General features: G+C 39.8%; 1 protein-coding gene and 1 long non-coding RNA gene across 7 annotated transcripts in view; one reads left to right on the top strand and one right to left on the bottom strand.

Annotated features, from left to right (window-relative positions):
* Window positions 1-20,188, top strand: part of sdk2b (sidekick cell adhesion molecule 2b) — a 1,001,963-nt gene that overhangs the window by 707,264 nt on the left and 274,511 nt on the right. For all 6 annotated transcript variants that reach the window (XM_088000610.1, XM_088000613.1, XM_088000611.1 and 3 more), the window contains 4 exons: window positions 801-922; window positions 2,453-2,562; window positions 5,314-5,464; window positions 9,160-9,397. In XM_088000610.1, coding sequence (XP_087856736.1) covers window positions 801-922; window positions 2,453-2,562; window positions 5,314-5,464; window positions 9,160-9,397 — 621 coding nt within the window. The remainder of the gene's footprint in view (window positions 1-800; window positions 923-2,452; window positions 2,563-5,313; window positions 5,465-9,159; window positions 9,398-20,188) is intronic.
* Window positions 1-20,188, bottom strand: part of LOC122562153 (uncharacterized) — a 103,330-nt gene that overhangs the window by 1,151 nt on the left and 81,991 nt on the right. Inside the window, exons 3-4 of the long non-coding RNA XR_006315246.2 lie at window positions 13,371-13,577; window positions 100-177 (exon numbers count right to left, since the gene is read on the bottom strand). This is a non-coding gene — a long non-coding RNA (uncharacterized LOC122562153). The remainder of the gene's footprint in view (window positions 1-99; window positions 178-13,370; window positions 13,578-20,188) is intronic.

Raw genomic sequence — 20,188 nt, 5'->3', positions numbered from 1 at the left:
ATAATTCAATATCCAATTGACATTTTTGTAAGTGCAATTATTAAAAATTGCTTTCAGCCCCAAAACAATAAAGATGTAGCACTAGTGATGTTGTCCCACCTGATGCTCTGTTTTGAAGTTGTACATGGTCAAAAGGAGAACAGTTTTGGAAGATAACTGAAGGCAAGAATGGAAATCCTGAAATAAACAAAGGTGGAATAAAGAGTTGAAAAACAAACATGAAAATTCTTTTAATAAGTATGGTTCTACATTTTGCTTCATATAAAATGCTCTATTAGAGAAACATTTAGAAATATGTTTTCTTTAATTTTGACTTTGGGATGTATTATATTTTTCCTCAAGGCATAATTTATATTGTCGTCCTTCACAGGAACATTTTTAGATATGTTATTTGGTGGTCTTTTGTCGAGCAGATAAATGAAATATCACTGTCTTTCTGTCAGCAGCTAGGAGATTTATCTTAGTTATCCCTGGTCAAACATGAACGGACAAATCCAGAACTCAACCCATACATTTGAACCTCTACCAGCAACAGTTAAAAGACTGGAGATTCAACAATCCTTAATTGATTACCTCATAATCAGAAAACAGCCTTGTGAATCATTGTCTGAGAAACTTAACTTGCCACCGTAAGGGAAATACTGTCAGCTTGTTATACTTCAGGGAAAGTGGGAGAAATATACAATTGTGCCTGATGTTATGGACATTCTAAAATTCCGTTTTGGTGCTGTACAGATTTCCTTTCTTACACTTTTTAAAACACTTTATTTATTATCACATCATCTGTCTTATTTCAACAGAATTGCCTGGGTGTCCCACCAATATAGCCATCTCGAACATTGGTCCTCGCACAGTAACTCTTCAGTTTAGACCTGGCTATGATGGTAAAACCTCCATTTCCCGGTGGCTGGTGGAAGCTCAGGTAAAGTGGACACAAAAATTTACAGTTCACAATGAAGGGAATGTGAAATGGTGATGATTTGTGAACATTGTGAAAATCTAGTTAATAATTCACATACTTGAGAATATAACTTTAGTTTTATGAATTAAAATTTTAATTGTAGAAAATGGAAGCACCTACTTGAGAAAGTGGTTAAAAAAATCCTCTTACTAAATGCAACTGAAACAAGGGCATAGGTTGTCAGACTTTAGCCTCTGTTTGCACTTGATAGTGCAACGCTTGAATAATGATCTATCTTTAAGCTTGCAATAGAGCCCAGGAGTCTAGAATTTATCAGACTTGGAAATTATTCGTGTGGGTTGTAGAATGAAAAAGTAGTGTTGAAGGCAAAATAATTTGTTTGCCTTTCTGTCCAAATCATCCAAAATGTGTCACATTGCCATGGAGATGCTGATTCAGATTAGAGCTTTGGTTAGAAGATTTCTTTTGTTCTCTGTGTGCTTACCAATAAAGTTAAACAGTTCAGTTTGGATTTCATAGCTTCAAGGTTGACTTTAGCTTGGAATATGATGTGGTCCTCACAGAGCCGTGTGAGTAGTTTACTTGGAAAGAGCTATATAAAAGGTATAGGAACAGATTGGATAAAAGCAGTCTTTGTTTATCTAAAACCATGAAAAGGAGCTGAAGAATCTAAACTCATGAGGTTTTCAAAGAAAATTGAAGGATTGCTGAGCCAAAATTTAATGAAAATAATCCCATGCAATTTTACCTTGAGGAAAAGCTGAACTACTAAGGAAACTTAAAATAAATTCTGGACATGTATGGCACACCTTTAGGTTGGTGCTGGAAAAATGAATGAACCTTCAAGATTTTGTAAGAAAAGGGATCTATTTAGAGTGAAGAAACAAGAAAAGTTTCATAAAATGAGTTCATAAAATGCGTAGTTACAAGCCATGGTGTTAAATTCATAGTGCTTATTTATTGTATATTAAAATGAATCAAACAAAACTTGTTTTTGTTGAAAAATGTAAAATCTTGTGATGTAGCTCTGTCATTTAATTTAGAAATGATGCATTCTTTTAAACATTAACAGCCCTAGTAGAACTGTGAACTTGAAATAACCAGTGAAAAGATTCTCCACTTTAATTTGACTGTCTCCATCATGATGAGCACATTCCTGTCTTTCAGTTTAAGAACAATGAGAAAAAACAATGAACAGCTCTGTGTAAGTGATTAAGCAGTCAAGTAGGAATATTAACAACAGTTTTCTTTCAATCGTGTATCCATTTTTCTTATGTAGTTGCTTTCAAAATCTGTTATCTTTTATGGCACTGAGACTTCATCAGTTCTGTATTCCATCATGAGTGTGAAATTGTGAAATGTATTGAAGAGCAGGCAGGTGGGACTAGTTTGGTTAGGAACATGGTCGGTATGGACAAGTTGGACTGAAGGGAACGTTTCCGTGCTGTATGACTCTATGACTCTATGATTATTATTCCATTTAAGACTGGCTACTATTATGACAGTTATTACCTTCCTCCCTTATCTCAGGTTGGTGTGATAGGCGATCATGAAGAGTGGCTTCTTGTTCATCAGGTGGCCAATAAGCCTGATGCTCGATCACTGGAGGTTCCCAACCTCAATCCATTCACACATTACAGGTACAATACCTTCCAATTTGTATGATAACCATGTATTACTGAGGAGAGATAAACATTTGTCCATTCATATTGCATTGGAAATTCAGGCCCAAAGTCATAACAGATGCGTCAAGGGGAAGGATCGCATTTTCTAAAGATGTGATCTAATTACTTCTTTTTGTAAGCTCTCTTCCCTTCAGCTTCATTCCCAGTATCGTCTCCTTGTCTTGGCAAATATCTTTCCCACTTGAGAGGATGGATTAAAAAAATAGATGATAATTCTGCATTTTGAATATAGCTGGGTAATTCATGGTTTATGAGAGCTATCCAAAACGAGGGATGTTGCCTCCGACACTGAGAAAGCATTTCCATAAAAAGACAAGGTCAAGTCCAGGCAATCATCATGCTTGAAGTCATGGGCACAATCCATGTCTTTCCACTGTCTGCCACAAATCACTGAGGTGCAAAACTATCCCAACCCAGCCTAAAGATCCAATGCATTTTTCAAATATAACTTAATTTTAGATGGCCAGAACACACATGCCCTTGCCAAAACTGGATTTTTCATACAAATCCACATCAAGACATTTTTCAGCAAAAGTACTGAGCCAAAGTAGAATCTGTCTGTCTGAATTTAGTGATTTAACTTATGGAAAATGCACTACAATCAATGAGGCTGCTGCAAATCTGCCCAAGGCTAGAGAATGTCTCCATGCACATTCAATATATTTTAGACGCTCTGAAGATATATTTTCAAATACTTAAATGGAGCTTTTTGTTTAAGATACTTAACACTGTTCAGAAAGTAATTTAGCATGTTCAGACCTTGAATGTTCATCTATTCATTGCTCAGGCATTTCCAATTATAATCGTGTACCATGAAGAAGTTCAAAATATAAAATTGAATTAAAAAGTGAAAATATACAGCAGGTCCAAACAGTATCACAACAAAAGTTTTGAGTGTGAGCAATATGGTGTCAGCTGTGGAAACTGAATTCTATGACTAGATTGAGTAAAATAAAGATGGTGGTGAGGATGGACCACAGCTAAAATTGAGATGCCTGGAGTGTTGACCCTTCCACTTACTAATTGTCCTGCAAATATCCAAATTAATGCTTTACTTTGCAAAATGTTAGAAATAAGTAAAAGTTGTTGGATGGCACTTAGTCAGATAATGAAAAGGTAGTGAAAGAAACACAGATTAAAGAAAGGAGCAGGACAGTCCTGGAGATGACTGAAATCAGAATTTGACAAAGTTACAGGGGGTTGCAGAGTGCTCAGAAGAAGGAAAACGTACAGCTATCAACTTTCCACTTAGTCAATTGAATTGAATTGAATTTATTGTCACGTGTACCGAGGCATAGTGAAAATCTTTGTCTTTCAAGTAATACAGGCAGATTACAGAGTTAAGTAGCAAAGATAGTAAATAGTAGGTAACCAGCAGCAAAAACAAAAGCACAGGTACAGGCGAATGATAAGAGTTTGTGAGTCCATTCAGTATTCTAACATCAGTAGGGTAGAAACTGTTACAAAATCGGCTGGTGTGTGTTTTTAGGCTTCTATACCTTCTCCCTGATGGTAGAGGTTGTAGAAAAACATTGCCAAGGTGGGATGAATCTTTAAGAATGCTGGCGGCCTTTCCTTGACAGCGGGCCTGATAGATGGATTCTATCAATAGGAGGTTGGCCTTTGTGATTGTTCACCACTCTCTGTAAACCTATCCAATCTTGAGTGATACTGTTGCCATACCAGGCAGTGATACATCCAGACAGAATGCTCAAGATGGCGCACAAGTAAAAGTTGGCAAGGGTATTTGCCGTCATGCCAAATTTCCTCAGCTGCCTGAGGAAGAAGAGACGCTGTTGGGCCTTTGTTACCAATGTGTCCACATGAAGAGTTCAAGAAAGCTTGTTGTGGATAACCACTCCCAGGAGCTTAACATTCTCCACTCGTTCCACCTCTGAGCTGCTAATGTGTAGGGGGGCATGAGTAACATCCCACCATAAGTAAATAATGAGTTCATTGGATTTGCTGCATTGAGAGCTGGTTGTTCTCAGTGTACCATTTTTCCAGGTCTTCCACCTCCCACCTGTACTCTGTTTCATCGCCATCTGAGATTCGACCGACTATGGTGGTGTCATCAGCGAACTTGTAAATGGCATTAGTCTGGTATTTGGCGACGCAGTCATGGGTATACAGTGAGTACAGTAGGGGGCTGAGTACGCACCCCTGGGGGGATGCAGTGTTGAGTGTTAGAGACGATGAAATATTGTCCCCAGTCTTCACTGATTGTGGCCTGTGGGTCAGAAAACTGAGAATCCAGTTGCAGAGAGTGGAGCTTAGTCTCAGTCTCGAGGGGATACTAGTGTTGAAGGCTGAACTATTGTCAATGAGTAGGATTCTTACGTAGCTGTTCTTGGTGTCAAGATGTTTTAGGGAGGACTAAAGGGCAAGTGATATGGCATCTGATGTGGATCTGTTGGTCCGATAGGCAAATTGGAGTGGGTCAAGAGTAGTGAGGAGGCTAGAGTTGATTAATGCCATGACCAGCCTTTCAAAGCACTGCATGATCACCGAAGTTAAGGACACTGGGCAGTAGTCATTGAGACATGCTGCACAATCAAGCAACTGACATAGTAAATTAAACACTTAATACAGAAATCAACTGATTTTCATTGAGTCTGTGTCACAACAATGTAATTAGCTTTATCATTCAGATTTCTGCATGTTTGGAAGGGCCTTTCATTCAGTATAAGCCTTGTGTTTCGACAGATTTCGCATGCGACAAGTCAACATTGTTGGAACAAGTCTGCCAAGTCAGTTATCACGCAAAATTCAAACCCTGCAGGCCCCACCTGACATGGCTCCTGCCAATGTGACCCTGCGTACAGCAAGTGAGACAAGCCTCTGGCTCCGCTGGGTGGTACGTAACAGATGTAGGCAATCGATTCAGGATTAAATACCAATATAAGAGTTTTCTTACCTTATACCTTTGTTTCTTTGTCCTGAAATCTGAGTTCTGATGTTGCGGAAGATAATGATTTCAAACTTTTGAACCTCCTTTTTATTCCAGCCCTCCAGCTGTCACCCATTACAATCCCTCACTCCCATAAATTCCTCATACTGCATCCATGTTACCCTCATGCCCTTGAAAAGACTGTTATGGTCCTTAATGCCTTCTGTGCCAAAAGTATGCTGCTCAACCAACCCTCTGTGGTCACTTGTGTCTTTCATGCCAACACATGACTCCTAAACATCCCTATAACCATCTCATGCCTCTAATACCAGACTATGGCATTTTCATGTCCATTCACTCATTACACACTATATAGAAATGGTGAGTACTAGTTACAGCTTGATATATATACATATATATATATATATCAAATGCTTTTAAAATAAGTTATTCATTAGTCGCTCTCCATTAAATTATAAAATACTGCCTTTTACCACCATGAAATAAAAGTGATAACCATCCATTTTAAAGGTTAAATAGCTAAAACTGCAAACACTTCAATCATAGTAATCTTTAGTAAAGAAACATTGTGAAATTCACATCACAAGTCAGGCAGACAGAGCTGTCAATCAGGGTTAGAGATTAAAAAAAACTGCAGATGCTGGAATCCAAGGTAAACAGGCAGGAGGCTGGAAGAACACAGCAAGCCAGGCAGTGTCAGGACGTGGAAAAGTCAATGTTTCAGATGTAACCCTGCTTCAGGACTTTGGGTGGGTGTAAGGGGAGCTGCATATAAAAGGGAATGGGGCGGGGCGGGGCAGGGTGGTGAAATGGGGACAGGGGTTCAGCTGTTTCAACAATCTGGACATCCAAGATTTTTAGTTTAAGAATTTTTGTGAGACAAACCTAAATATTTTTGATTTGGAGGTGCTGGTGTTGGGCTGGGGTGGACAAAGTTAAAAATCACACAACAACAGGTTATAGTCCAATAGGTTTATTCAGAAGCACTAGCTTTCGGAGCACTGCTCCTTCATCAGTTGGTTGTGGAGTATAAGATCATACAACATAAAATTTATCGCCAAGTATTACAGTGTGATGCCACTGAAATTATATATTGAAAAAAACCTGAATTGCTTGTTAAGTCTTTCATCTTTTAGAATGGCTATGTTAGTTTTGGTTCATTCATATGTAAATTCCAGAACTTTTTAAAAGTTACATTCTCAAGTTAGCTTTAACAATAGGTGCTATCTCGCTCAGAGACTGCATTGAAGGTGTGAGGTTAAAGTCTGTCTGTGTCCCAATCTTCAGACTGATTCTATTACTAAAGTGGGATTGATAAAATCTTACATGAATTGGTGCAGCTTTTGAGCAAAATAAAATGTAATTCTGCAAGGACAAATTCACCTCACAAACTATATGTGTGTGTGTGCAGGGGAGACAGAGTGAGTGTGAGCATGTGCGGGTGGGGAATGTTAGTGTCTGTGAGAAATTGTATGTGTATGTGTGTGAGTGTAAAGGGGTATAAGTCTGTGAGAGGGTTCGTGTATGGGTGTGAGTGTGGGGGTGTATGTGTGAGTGTATGTGAGAGAACTTGTGTATGAGAGATGGTTTGCATGAGTGTGTGGGTCTATAGGAGTGTGTGCGTGTGTATGTGTGTGTGAGAGAGAGAGTATCGTGCAGTGGGGTCACCTGTCGTGTGACATGAACCCAAGGTCCTGGTTGAGGCCATTTCAAGTACTTGCAGTTTCAGCTGTTGGAACTTTTAAAAGCTATGAATATTTAACAGTAGAAGTCCAGAAAAGTTTTGATACTGCCCAAATTTACAAGGATGTTGCCAGGGTTGGAGGATTTGAGCTCGAGGGAGAGGTTGAATAGGCCGGGACTGTTTTCCTTGGAGCGTCGGAGGCTGAGGGGTGGCCTTAATAGAGGTTTATAAAATTATGAGGGGCATGAGTCTCTTCCCTGGGGTGGGGGAGTCCAGAACTAGAGGGCATAGGTTTAGGGTGAGAGGGAAAAGATATAAAAGAGACCAAAGGGGCAACTTTTTCATGCAGAGGATGATACGTGTGTGGAACGAGTGGCCAGAGGAAGTGGTGGACGCTCATATGGTTGCAACATTTAAAAGGCATCTGGATGGGTATATGAACAGGAGGGGTTTGGAGGGATATGGGCCGGGTGCTGGCAAGTGGGGCTAGATTGGGTTGGGATATCTGGTCGGCATGGACGGGTTGGACCAAAGGATCTGTTTCTGTGCTGTACATCTCTATGACTCTATGACCTGTTTTAGGAAAAGGTGGCAGGTAAAATGCATCTTCATTGAGGGCCAACCAGAGAAGAAGGTCAGACCAAGGGCTGCCAGTTGTTGGGAATCTCTGCCTCAGCTCCGTAGAACTTAATGTCAGTGAGAATAAAAACAGAAAGGTCTTCCAATCCAGAGACCCAGAGGTATTTTTAAATGGAAAGTTATCAATGGATGGCTTTTTGAAAGGTTTTTATATACATTTACTGCCACTTCATTGCCAGTAAATAGTGAATAGACATGGAAGCTTGGAATAGGAGTCATGGGTTTTCTTTCTGAATGGGAACATAGCATGGCATGGGGAGCACAAGGAGGATCTTTTGAATTTATTTTTCAGAATGTTTCTTCATGTGAAATGTGGCTCAAGACACCTCTGAGGGACTATGAGTCCTTGAAAGGCTAGTACAACTCATTGAAAATCGCAGGAGACTAGACCAAGCATATATCCACATTGGAGACAGCATACCCAGTGCAATGCTCCCTCAGTATTGTCTGCTGGAGTGTCACTGTGCTTATTATACACGAGACCTGGAGTGGAATGTCAATGTTGTGTAGCTGCAGTGTACCTGTGCCCCGAACCAGGCCTTGTCCTTAAATGACTCTGGTGAAAGGTTGACAGCCCAGGAATGGGACAAAAGAGATGGAAAGGACATATTGGCAGAACTAAAATAACCGCCATTAACCTATCCATCTTTCGAGCACCAACTAAGCTACTCTCTGGTGGGAAATCTATCATTCTCTTCTTTTCAATGTCTGTTTGGAAGATCTTTTAATTCATCATTTTTCTGTATTCATCAGAGATTGAATTTCACACAATCTTTCTGTCATGAATTTTAGTTTTTAAAACAGAAAAAGAGGAGATTGTAACACCTCATATCAATGTTTAGAACTGCATCACAAAGTGTTAATTACTCAGTAAGAGTAAAAAAATAAATGAGTGTAAAATGTGTAACTATCTGTCCTAGAAGTTATCAATATAGCACAAAGTATTTATTGAGTGCTAATTGTGGTTCTGTACAGCCCAAATATATGATGCCAAAAGCAGACACCAACAGTGCCAAAACAGTTAACATGATAAGTTAAATCTTATGACATGAAGCATGCAAATGTTCAGATCTATGTTGTAGAAACATTGACAGATTTATTTTTGTTATGGTGGAAAAAGGCTAAAAATCATGAGAACGGATGTGAACGTGAATTAATACTGAGTGCACACAGAGGTCACCGTCAGTTCAGTTAATAGTTCTGCGAGAAAACGAAATGAAGCTTGTTTATTTAATCTGGACATTCACAAAATAAGCAATTAAAGCTCATAAAAATGAAAAGATAAAGAAGATACAATCAAATGAGTTTTTTTTTCCAGCCATTGCCTGAGTCAGAGTATAATGGGAATCAGGAATCGGTCGGATATAAAATAAAATATGGGAAGTCAGATGGAAATGGATCCACTCTCACACACATTATCCACGACCGGATCGAGCGGGAATTCACTATCGAGGACCTAGAGGAGTGGACTGAATACAGAGTACACGTTCAAGCATTTAACGCTATTGGTTCTGGACCATGGAGTCAAGAAGTCAGGGGTCGCACAAGAGAGTCAGGTAATATTCTACTAAATCTCATGTAAAGCAAAGAGTACAGTTTCACATTTTAACCAATGTCAAATTAATTCCCTGGGAGAGATAGGCATCGCCACTGATGGCTCATTAAGATAGTGCACCATATAGATCTGCAGCAGGTATTACAGACCAGGAAGTCCCAGGGTCAATCTCTTGCTCGTGCTGAGTTAGTTTGTGCAGCAGTGAAGTAATAATATTGGTTTTCATTTTAGCATGTTAATGAGAAAAATGATCTGGCAAGGTTTTGGTTCCTGAGTTCTAAGAAATGTCAACTGAAGAGCGTATCAAGTAGGTTTCATTTTTAAGCCTGCAACCAGGAAACAGGCTGAGTGCAGTGACCGTCAAGTCACACATAGATAAGTTGACATTTGGGTGAGGAAAATTAAAGCTAGAAAGCTGCAAGGATTAATGAGGTTGTCAAGAGTTGGAGTCTTAGATGAAGCAAAACAAAATCAGAAAAAAGAAACAAAATCTTGAAAGTTATTAAATGCAAATAGCCAGTCAGAAACATGAAGCTTCTAGAAACTGATTGATCAACTTTCTTGTTCATGGGTTGGGATATTCTGGTCGGCATGGACAGGTTGGACCAAAGGGTCTGCTTCCATGCTATACATCTCTATTACTCTATGTCAACATCATAACTGGAAGAATGATTCAAAAGTTTGTTCAGGCCAATTTTCAAGCACCGTATGGCAGTAGAGAACAGCCTAAGGGCTGTAAAAATAGTTTATTGTCCGTGTCTAATTGTCCAGAGGGCAGTTAAGAGTCAACTACATTGCTGTGAGTCTGATATCACATACAGGCCAGATCAGGTAAGGATGACAGATTTCCTTCCTTGGAGGATATTAGTGAACCAGGTTTGTTTTTATATTCAAAACGTGAAGGCAAGTTACACTGTATGAGATTTGGCTATGACAATAGTTGCTTATATTCCTGATTTTCATTGAAATTTTCCATATAGGAATTTAAAGCCATGTCCTCAAAATGTTACCCTGGAACTCTTGATTACTAGTCCAATGAAATTACACTGCCCAATTGCCTCCTCTGGGGATTTTGATAGGGTTCAATGCAGTACGTACATGAATACTATGGCCAATTTGTGACCAGTATATTCCACTCCAAGTAGGACAGAATGCCACAAAACATTTGAGTTTTAGATGTGTTACTGGCTCAGGATTTCCTCCCTTTGTATTTTCTCTCTCACTCTGAAATATATTTGCTTTCAAAGGAAGCTGCACTGCTCTTATTTGACTATATCAGGTGCAGCAATTCTGGGAGAATTTATCCTGGGACTCAAAAACAATGTCAAAACTCTGAAGTGAAGCCTTCAGAATGTTTTTATAGTGCTTCCTTGGACAACCATGGGAGTATCCCCTGGCATAGGCTCTATGTTGAAGATTCATTTTTACAAGGGAATGTCAGATACAACCAGCCCACTTTATTGTAACTTTCTCAGTCTAGTGTGTATGCTTAGCATGGCAGTACAGGTGAACACCTTAGCGACTGATATTTTATCTGCGACATGATCTTCAGAAGCTTCCGAACATTGATCAAGTAAAAATGCTTGAGCCTGTTGTTGCGAGGCTGATACGCACTCTGCATGACACCTAAGAGTTTTGATATTGTGAACAGAGCAAAAGGCAAGCCTGCAACTCATTCAAAACTCAATTGTCTGCAGTCACCTATCATTCTTTGCAGCAGATTGGCCTTATTGGTACCCACTAGTAACGAATACCCCAAATGATGGACAGGATGATCTTCACCTTGAAGAACGAATAAGAAGAATAGTCAAAATATTAACTGCACAAGCATCAAACATTTTGTACTGTTATTGTGAAGCAAGTTAAAGTTGAAACAGTTACTGTGCATGAGACCACTGGGCAAAACATTCCATTTATCTACTCATCAGAAGTTGCACAACGAGAGATCCTAACATCAGTGAGAGATGCTCATCGCTAGGAATACCCAGTGGAACTCACAGTGCAAGTTGCAGACAGTTCTAAAAAAGCAGGAAGATTATGCAAAGCTTATGTTCAATGTGCATTCACACTGGTCATACAAAGTCAGAAAATTATCTTTTAGTTGTATTCTAGCAGACACTGCAGTATGCATGCAGTACTTGAATCTGGCCACAAGATGCCACTAAGCAGCTCTCTGGATAAGTACAATGTTTAACCCTGTAGCCTACAGTGTACAATAAAGAAGTGGAACACCTAGTTTCCCCAATAACAGTGTAAGTATTTAATTAATTTCAGTTAAAAAAAATCTGAAAGTTTTGACCCTCTGTAAAATATTAGTTGACAGGTCATGTAATGACTTCATGCTTGAGGAATGAAAGTTCATTTTTAATTCAAATTTAAGTGATTTCTGATTTTGACAATAAGACCATAACAAATGGGAACAGGAATAGGCCATTCGGCCCTCAAGTCCACTCTGCCATTTAACAGAATCATAGCTGATCCAACAGTCCCCATGTTCAGTTTCCTGTCTTTTTCCCATAATCTTTGATTTCCCTACTGATCAAAAATCTATCTACCTCAACCTTAAATATATGAAAGAACTTCTCAGCCTTCAGTGCAGAATAAGAATGTCTGTCTGTGTTGGCTTCTGTTCAATATTTTGTGGCAACTGTTTCATAATAGCCAGAGTCCTGTTACTTAAAGTCTGCAGAGTTATGGCTCCTGATTATAGTTGAAACTGATATAGTTTATCTTTATTTATTCTGTCCAGTTCATTCTAAGCTAATCTTAACATGGATCTGTGCCTGTCATTTCAATTCCTTAATGCACTTCAAGAGATGGAATTCAATAACTCCTTCCAGCCATCTTCTCTAAATAGATAGGCGATGCATGACTGAATAAGTCAATTAAATTAATTATATGGGATTGTACTTTGTAATTCTGCCCAATCTTTCTTGAAAATCACAACTCACTTACTCATGTATGTACCTCTTGTGATTTCAGTGCAAAGGGTTAATTTTGTTACACTTAATCATCTACATGAATTGTTCACTGCTCTCTGAGGACCAGGGACTGTGAGCTATAACCATTAGTACAGATAATTAAACCTGATGAGTTCCTGCTGATTGAAGCTGTTGATACTATTGTACTTTAATTAAACATTAGATTGCAGGAAGTTATTCAGAAAGGGTAATAATTGATCAAATGAAAAGTTCCAGGAAGAGGGTGACTGACCCTCTCCCCATACTGCAAAGCAGAGGCTGAATGTCAATGTTCCAGCCCAGTTCAAATAAAGAATTATTCCACGTCACTCAAACTTGTGCAGCATTTCTGCTAAATGCTGCAAACCTAACATGTTTCAATAAAAATAACATTCAATGTGGATTTTGGATTACTCTGAGAGACAGACTGGGCAAATAGTTTTCATTCTCATCTCTTACAGAATAGCCTTAATGAAAACATCAGTGTTATGATGAAGAGTCATCTAGACTTTAAACATGAGCTTGCTATATCTCCATGGATGTTGCCAGAGCCACTGTGCTTTCCGGCATTTTTTCTTTTCAGTACAAATTCCAGCATCTGCAGTAATTTACTCCTCTTTAATCAACCTGTTCAGACATGTTAGGACACACGCCTGCTGGTACTTGAACCCAGATGTAAAAACATTACCACAACTTTACAAGAGCCTCGAGTCTTAGAGAATGCTGTCCTTCAAGGCTGTAATTCGCTTTATTGGAATCAATTAGAGTAGGGAAGAAAATGAAAATCACCTCCAGAGTTCTTTTGTTAATCAGTAATCAGTGCAAGCCTCATTGTTAATTTACCTTGGATCATTTCCTGATTTCTTATTACATTCATCCTTCTGACCTATCTCTTAGACAGAAATTGTTACTTGATATTTTTTTCAATTTTCATGCCAGCAATACCATTTTAAAATAACAAAACAAAATTCAGCAAACTTGGAGACAAATAGAAACCAAAAATGCAAAACTCACTATGTAGGACCATCAGTCTCGAAAAAGATGTTTTTCAGCTTAGCCTTAAAGTGCGGGCTCCTCTGTCAATTCTACTTCTGAAAACATGAAGTTCACGGGATTACTTGAGCTGGTCCATCAAACATGCCATCTACCTCAAGATGGTTGGAGCATCATGACTAAGTATTTGCCAATATACTCCCCATCCACCTTCCGCCAGATGATCTCCTGCAAGAGGTAAAGAAAACAACTCAGTCTAACGGGAGAAAAATGTGTTTTGGTAAACCCACCTCTGCCTCCCATAGTCAATCATTACCAATCCAGGAGGTGATGTGGACTAAGTGTTACTTATAAAAACAGTTATAAAGAGCACTTCATGCGGTCCATGTCCCCAGTCAAGAATTTAAACTTAAGAATCTTGAAATCATACAGAGAATAGGCACTCACCACTGCAGTGGGCAATGTTTCACAAACTCAACTCATCTTGGAAAAGAATTGCCAAGCATTGAGACCAGTCCTCCTCTTTGCAGTTTAAGGCCATGTCCCATGAGGTTAAACCAGAATAACTTCACAAAAGACACCTTGCTGTCTTTTTAATTAATTTAGAGACCTCGATGAATATATAATCATTAAGGGATAAAGCATAAATTTAAACAAGCAGTTTTGATTTATTTTCTTCCCTCAGTTTCTATATTCCATTGGGCATTTTTGATTGTGCATCCAGAATTCCGTGCAATATTCATATTTCTCATGGTGTGGAAATAATTGGCCAAGCTCTCATGTGCACATGAACAGCAAAAGAAAGAAGGATGAAGTAGGCTAAAAAATGCACTGCTTTCCAGCCTTCATTACCAGAGGAGATCAAAGAGGAAGAGACTGAGATAGCAAAGAGCTTATAAGCAAGAGGATGAAACACAACAGTAAACTGCTTCAACAAAGTGGAAATACAGGAAATAAGGAACTTTGGGAACACAACAGAATCTGAAGATGATGGGTCTTCAGTGGATTTTGTGCAAACATGAATGGGTGAAAAGGCTCAGAAGTTTTTGAAGTTGTTTCCAGAGGATAGAGAGAAATGATTGTAAATGTTGGATAGTAAAATAAAACAGTATGAGGTCAATAAAAATGTGGGTTCAGAGGAATCTCTCATTGCAGGTTGACCATTATGTTGTTTTTTTTTCATTGACCTATGTACTAGTTTATATATCACCATTCCTTCACTGTTGTTGGGTCAAAATCCTGGAAGGCATTTCCTCACAGCGTTGTATGTATTACTAAACCACATGGACTGCAGTGGTTCAAGAAGTTAACTCACCACCTTCCTCTCGAGGGCATCTTGGGGCAGGTAACTAATGTTGATCAAGCTAGTGGCACCTACATCCTATAAAGGGTTAAAAAATATTATTTGAGTTGTGGCAGCCACATTTCACAATGGAGAGAATTTGGAGTCCAGAGCTCAATTTAGGATTGAAGAGGTTACCGAGGATAGAGACAGTCTAGTGCTGACGTTAAATCATGTCCAAGGACAGTGCTGTACTCTGTGGTGATGACTTTAGTGGGAGCTGGAAATGATGTCATTTGTCTTCTCAATTTTAAACTGAGGAATTTGCAGCTAAATGTCAATCAAGAGTGAAGTAGTCAAGGGATCCAAGAACTGTAAAGATACAGGATGAAGAAGGAAAGGATGGATTCTGAGCAGTTGTCTGTTTATGGGACATCACTGGTTGGTCCAGCATTTAATGCTCATCCAAATTTGCCCTGGAGAAGGTGATGGTGAGCTGCCAACTTGAACTGTTGCAGTTTTGTGGTGTAAGTACTTGGTGCACAGATCATCAGAACTATTGCTGGAAGATTCTTAGGGTCCACAGTCTTTGCAGTATCCAGTGTGGACAGCCATTTCTTGATCTGATATGGAGTGAGTTGATTTGATTGAAAACTGGGATCCTGCTGTGAGCCTTCATGGGGTATGGAGTCAATATTGAGAACTCCCAGGGCAACTTTCTTCTCACTTTGATGCCACCATGGGACATGGGTCTGTCCTGTCAGTGGGACAGGATATAACCAGAGATGGTGTTATTGGTTTGATGCCACCATGGGACATGGGTCTGTCCTGTCAGTGGGACAGGATATAACGAGAGATGGTGCTATTGGCACATTGTCTTAAGATATAGTTGCCTGACTATGACTGTGTTAGGTTGTTGGTTGACTAGTCTGTGGAAAAGCTCTCCCAATTTTCAGCTCCCACAGATTCCCATAAGTTAGTAGGGTAGACTTTGCAGTGTCAATAAAGCTGGGCTTGCTGAGGTGGATGCAAGATGCTCAGTCCAGTTTCTTTCCTTCCTTAATGCTTCATAGTAATTTCATATAAATGAGAGGCTTTGAAAGGCAATTAAGAGTCAATAACATTGCTGTGGGTCTGGAGTCACATATATGTTAGTCCAAGTAAGGATAGCAGATTTCCTTCCCTCAAGAACTTTACAAAATCAGATTTTTATATTGTTGCCATGAGATAAGCTTTTTTCATTTCATATTGTTTTGAATTCAAAATTCACCTTCTGCCATGTTGAGCATTTGAACACACATCCCCAGAACATCATCTTGGGCCTTTGGATTACCAGTCCAGTGACATTATCACAGCAACCATGCTTCCTGTGCTCTGGTTGTACATGGATTGCTAAGAAAGAAAAACAAGTGAGGGTCTTTTAACTGAGCTAACAATGGAAGAGAGATGTGATAGAGTCATAGAATCATACGGCATGGAAATAGACCTTTCGATCCAACTCGTCCATGCCAACCAGATATTCTAACCTAATCTAGTTCCATTTGCTAGCATTTGGCCCATATCCCTCTAAACCATTCCCATTCATGGACCCATCCAGATGCCCTTTAAATGTCCCAATTGTACCAGCCTCCACCACTTCATCTGACAGCTCATTCCATACATGCACCACACTCTGCATGAAAAAGTTACCCCTAAGGTCCTTTTTAAATCTTTCCCTTCTCACCTTAAACCTATGTCCTCTAGTTTTGGACATCCCCCCACCCTGGAGAAAAGACCTCGGCTGTTCACTGTATCCATCCACCTCTCTAAGGTTACCCCTCAGTTTCCAACACTCCAGGGAAAATAGCCCCAGTCTATTCAGCCTCTCCCTATAACTCAAACCCTCAACTCTCCACAACATCCTTGTAAATATTTTCTGCACCATCTCAAGTTAAAAAAAAATCTTTCCTATAGAAGGGCAACCAGAATTGTATGCAGTATTCCAAAAGTATTCTAGTACTAGCCTTAACAATATCCTGTACACCTGCAACTCCTATGTTCAGTGTCATGACCAAGAGCGCAAGCGTGCCAAATGCCTTCTTCACCACCCTGTCTACCTGCAATTCACCTTTCAAGGAACTGTGCACCTGTACTCTTCAGTCTGTTTGTTCGGCAACACTCTCTAGAGACCTACCGTTAACTGTATAAGTCCTGCCCTGGTTTGCCTTCTCAAAATATAATACTTCACATGTATCTAAATTTAATTCCATGTACCACTCCTTGGCTCAATTGCCCATCTGATCAAGACCCCATTGTACTCTGACATAATATTCTTCACTGTCCACTATATATTCTATTTTGGTGTCAGCTGCAAACTTACTAACCATATCTCCTATATTCACAGCCAGATCATTTATATAAATGATAAAAAGCAATAGACCCAGTACTGATCCTTGACACACACCTGGCCTCCAGTCTGTAAAACTACCTTTAAGTCTCCTACCTTTAAGCCATTGAATACCATTAAACATGTCAAAAGAGGAAAAATGAAGCACAGACACCATTCTAGGAACTGGCTCTGATTTTGGTTTGGATTGTTGTTGTGTTGTGGAGGGTTCAAACCCTGAGTGGAATGATTCAGGGATAGTTGTGGGAGTAATGGATGGGATTGTGGAGGTGATAACTTATTCAAACACTTTGAGAGGAAATTGAGACAGAGCACTACTTTTCAAGGGTAAAGTGATTGACGGTGGTCTTTTTGTGGTGAGTGTGACAATATTTATGAAAGAGAGGGTTACATGACCTGAGAAAAGAAAATGAATTGCAGGGTCAGCTAGCTGTAACAAAATGGTGTGGAACACATCTGTACTTAATTGTGTGGTCTGTTCACTGGTCATTACAATTGTGTTGGATTGCTTAAGCATGTTGATGAGTCAAGAGACTGACTGTGCGTAGGCAGCTTTGGGCGGATGGGTCTAGAAGACCTGGGACGCCCAATAAAGACACAAGCACGTTGAAATTTTTTTAGCACACCTTTGAACATTATAATAGTGTATATAAACTACTTGGATTTATAGGTAGCCATCTTTTCATTGCTCTAAGATAAATCAGATAATTAAAAGATACCTTGTGGCAACAGCAAAGTGAAGATATGGATTTTGATTGTGCACATTCTCCCAGGGCTCGACCCCAATAAACCAATTGTCAGATTCATTTACATTGTCAAGGCACTGGACAAATAATTGGAGACATTCAACTCCAACCATGGCAGTTAGTGAATTTAATTTTTCCTCATTGAGTGAATCTGGAATTAAAAGTTTGTATGATTAACAGTGACCATGAAACTTACTGGGTTGTCTTAAAAAAACCCACCTGCTTTACCAATGTCCTTTAGGGAGGGAAGCCTGCTGTCCCTAGAACCATAGAAATAATCCACCACAGATCGGTGCTATTCAGCCCATCTTGTCCATGCCATCCCAAAGACACTCAGGTGCCCTTTCTAATCTCATCTTTCTGCACACGGTTCATAGCCCTGCAGGTTACAGCACTTGAGATGCAGATTCAGAGATGTTTTAAAAGAGTTTAGGGTCTCTGCCTCCACTTTTAACTCCAGCAGTGAACTCCAGACGTCAACCACCCACTGTAAAAAAAAGTTTTTCCTCACATTGCCTCTAATCCTGAGCTTGAATCTATGACTCCTGGGTTTTTGAACTCCCTACCAAGGGAAACAATTTCCTTCCAACTACTCTATCTCTACCCGTCACAATTGTGTATCCCTCAATTGTGTCACCCCTCAGACTTCACTGTTTGAAGGAAAACAATCCTAACCAGTGGTTAGCACTGCTGCCTCACGGTGCTACAGTCTTGGACTTGATACCAGCCTTGGGCAATCATCTGTATAGAGTTTGCACATTCTCCTCATGTCCGCTTGGGTTTTCCGTGGCTGTTCCGTTGTCCTATAACAGTCCAAAAATGTGCAGGTTAGGTGTATTGGCCATGCTAAATTGCCCAAAGTATCCAGGGATGTGGACTCACGATGGGAAATGCAGGGTTACTGGGATAGCATGGGTCTGGGTGGGATCTTCTTCGGAGGGTTGGTGTTGACTTGATAAGCCGAATGGCATGCCTCCACACTTACCTAGCCACTTCATCAACCTATCTATATCATTTTGGAGCTTACAGCTGAACTCTACACTATCCACTACTCAACCAATTTTTAAGTCATCTTCAACTTTCCCAATTATGCCTCCCATGTTCAAGTATGAATCGTTAATGTATAAAACAAAAAGCAGGGGTCCCAACACCAAGCCCTGCGGAAAACATTAACTGATACAGCTTTCCACTTACAAGGGCAGCAACCAACCATCATCCTTTGTTTCCTGTTATGTTGGATCCAATTCAACACATTACCATGTACATCATGGGTTTTTGCTTCTTTCACCTACCTGCCCAAAGGGATCTGCCAAATGCCTTACTAAACTCCATGTAGTCAACATCCACTGTGCTACCTCCTTGATCCTCTTTGTCCCTTCCTCAAATATTTCAATCAAATTTGTAGGACTTGACATTCCCTTAATAACGTCATGCTGACTATCCCTATGCCTTTCTAAGCCGGTCTCTCAGCTTGATTCTAACAATTTGCCCACCACTGAAGTCAAACTACCTGACCTATAAATGTGTGTCATTTCCTTTGTGCCCTTTTTAAATAGCAGAACCAGATTTTGCATTCATCCTATTCTTGGTCACCTCACCTGGGTCTAGTGAAGATTGGAAAATAATCCTCACAGCCATCCTTAGCTAAAAAGTCATTTGGCATCATCACCTTCTCAAAGTGATGGGAAATAAATGCTGAGTTTTCAGTGACAACGGTCCCATTATTGAATAAATAAAAGTGGAGAACCTAGGATAAAATAGGAGAATGGGCACCAGAATTAGAGAATATGCCACTTCAGAAAAAAAACATAAAATATAAAACAAACAACATTTATTCAAATTTAATCAGGTTGCTCTCTCCAGTGAATAATAATTAAACTGTCTGTATGAATAGATTAGTTGGTAATTTATACCTGTTTACTGCACCACAAAGGTAATAGATGCGCAAATCATAGGAACATATGAACAGGGGTCAGCCATTCAACCCCTCAAGCCTGGTCTGCTATTCAATAAAATTATGACTAGCCTGTGGCCTAACTCCATATACCTGCCTTTGGCCCATATAGAGTCGTAGAGATGTACAGCATGGAAACAGACCCTTCAGTCCAAACCATCCATGCCGACCAGATATCCCAACCCAATCTAGTCCCACCTGCCAGCACCTGGCCCATATCTCTCCAAACCCTTCCTATTCGTATACCGATCCAAATGCTTCTTAAATGTTGCAATTGTACCAGCCTCCACCACTTCCTCTGGCAGCTCATTCCATACCTGTACCACCCTTTATGTGAAAAAGTTGCCCCTTGGTCTCTGTTATATCTTTCCCCTCTCATCCTAAACCTATGCCCTCTAGTTCTGGACTCCCCGACCCCAGGGAAAAGACTTTGCCTATTTACCATATCCGTGCCCCTCATAATTTTGTAAA

The sequence above is a fragment of the Chiloscyllium plagiosum genome, unplaced genomic scaffold (assembly GCF_037043375.1).
Source record: "Chiloscyllium plagiosum isolate Xiang-an unplaced genomic scaffold, Cpla_swu_hap1 HiC_scaffold_25, whole genome shotgun sequence".
In the NCBI taxonomy this organism is placed as follows: Eukaryota; Metazoa; Chordata; class Chondrichthyes; order Orectolobiformes; family Hemiscylliidae; genus Chiloscyllium; species Chiloscyllium plagiosum.
The sequence above is the reverse complement of the archived record's forward strand: the minus strand, read 5'-3'. Positions and strand labels throughout refer to the sequence as shown.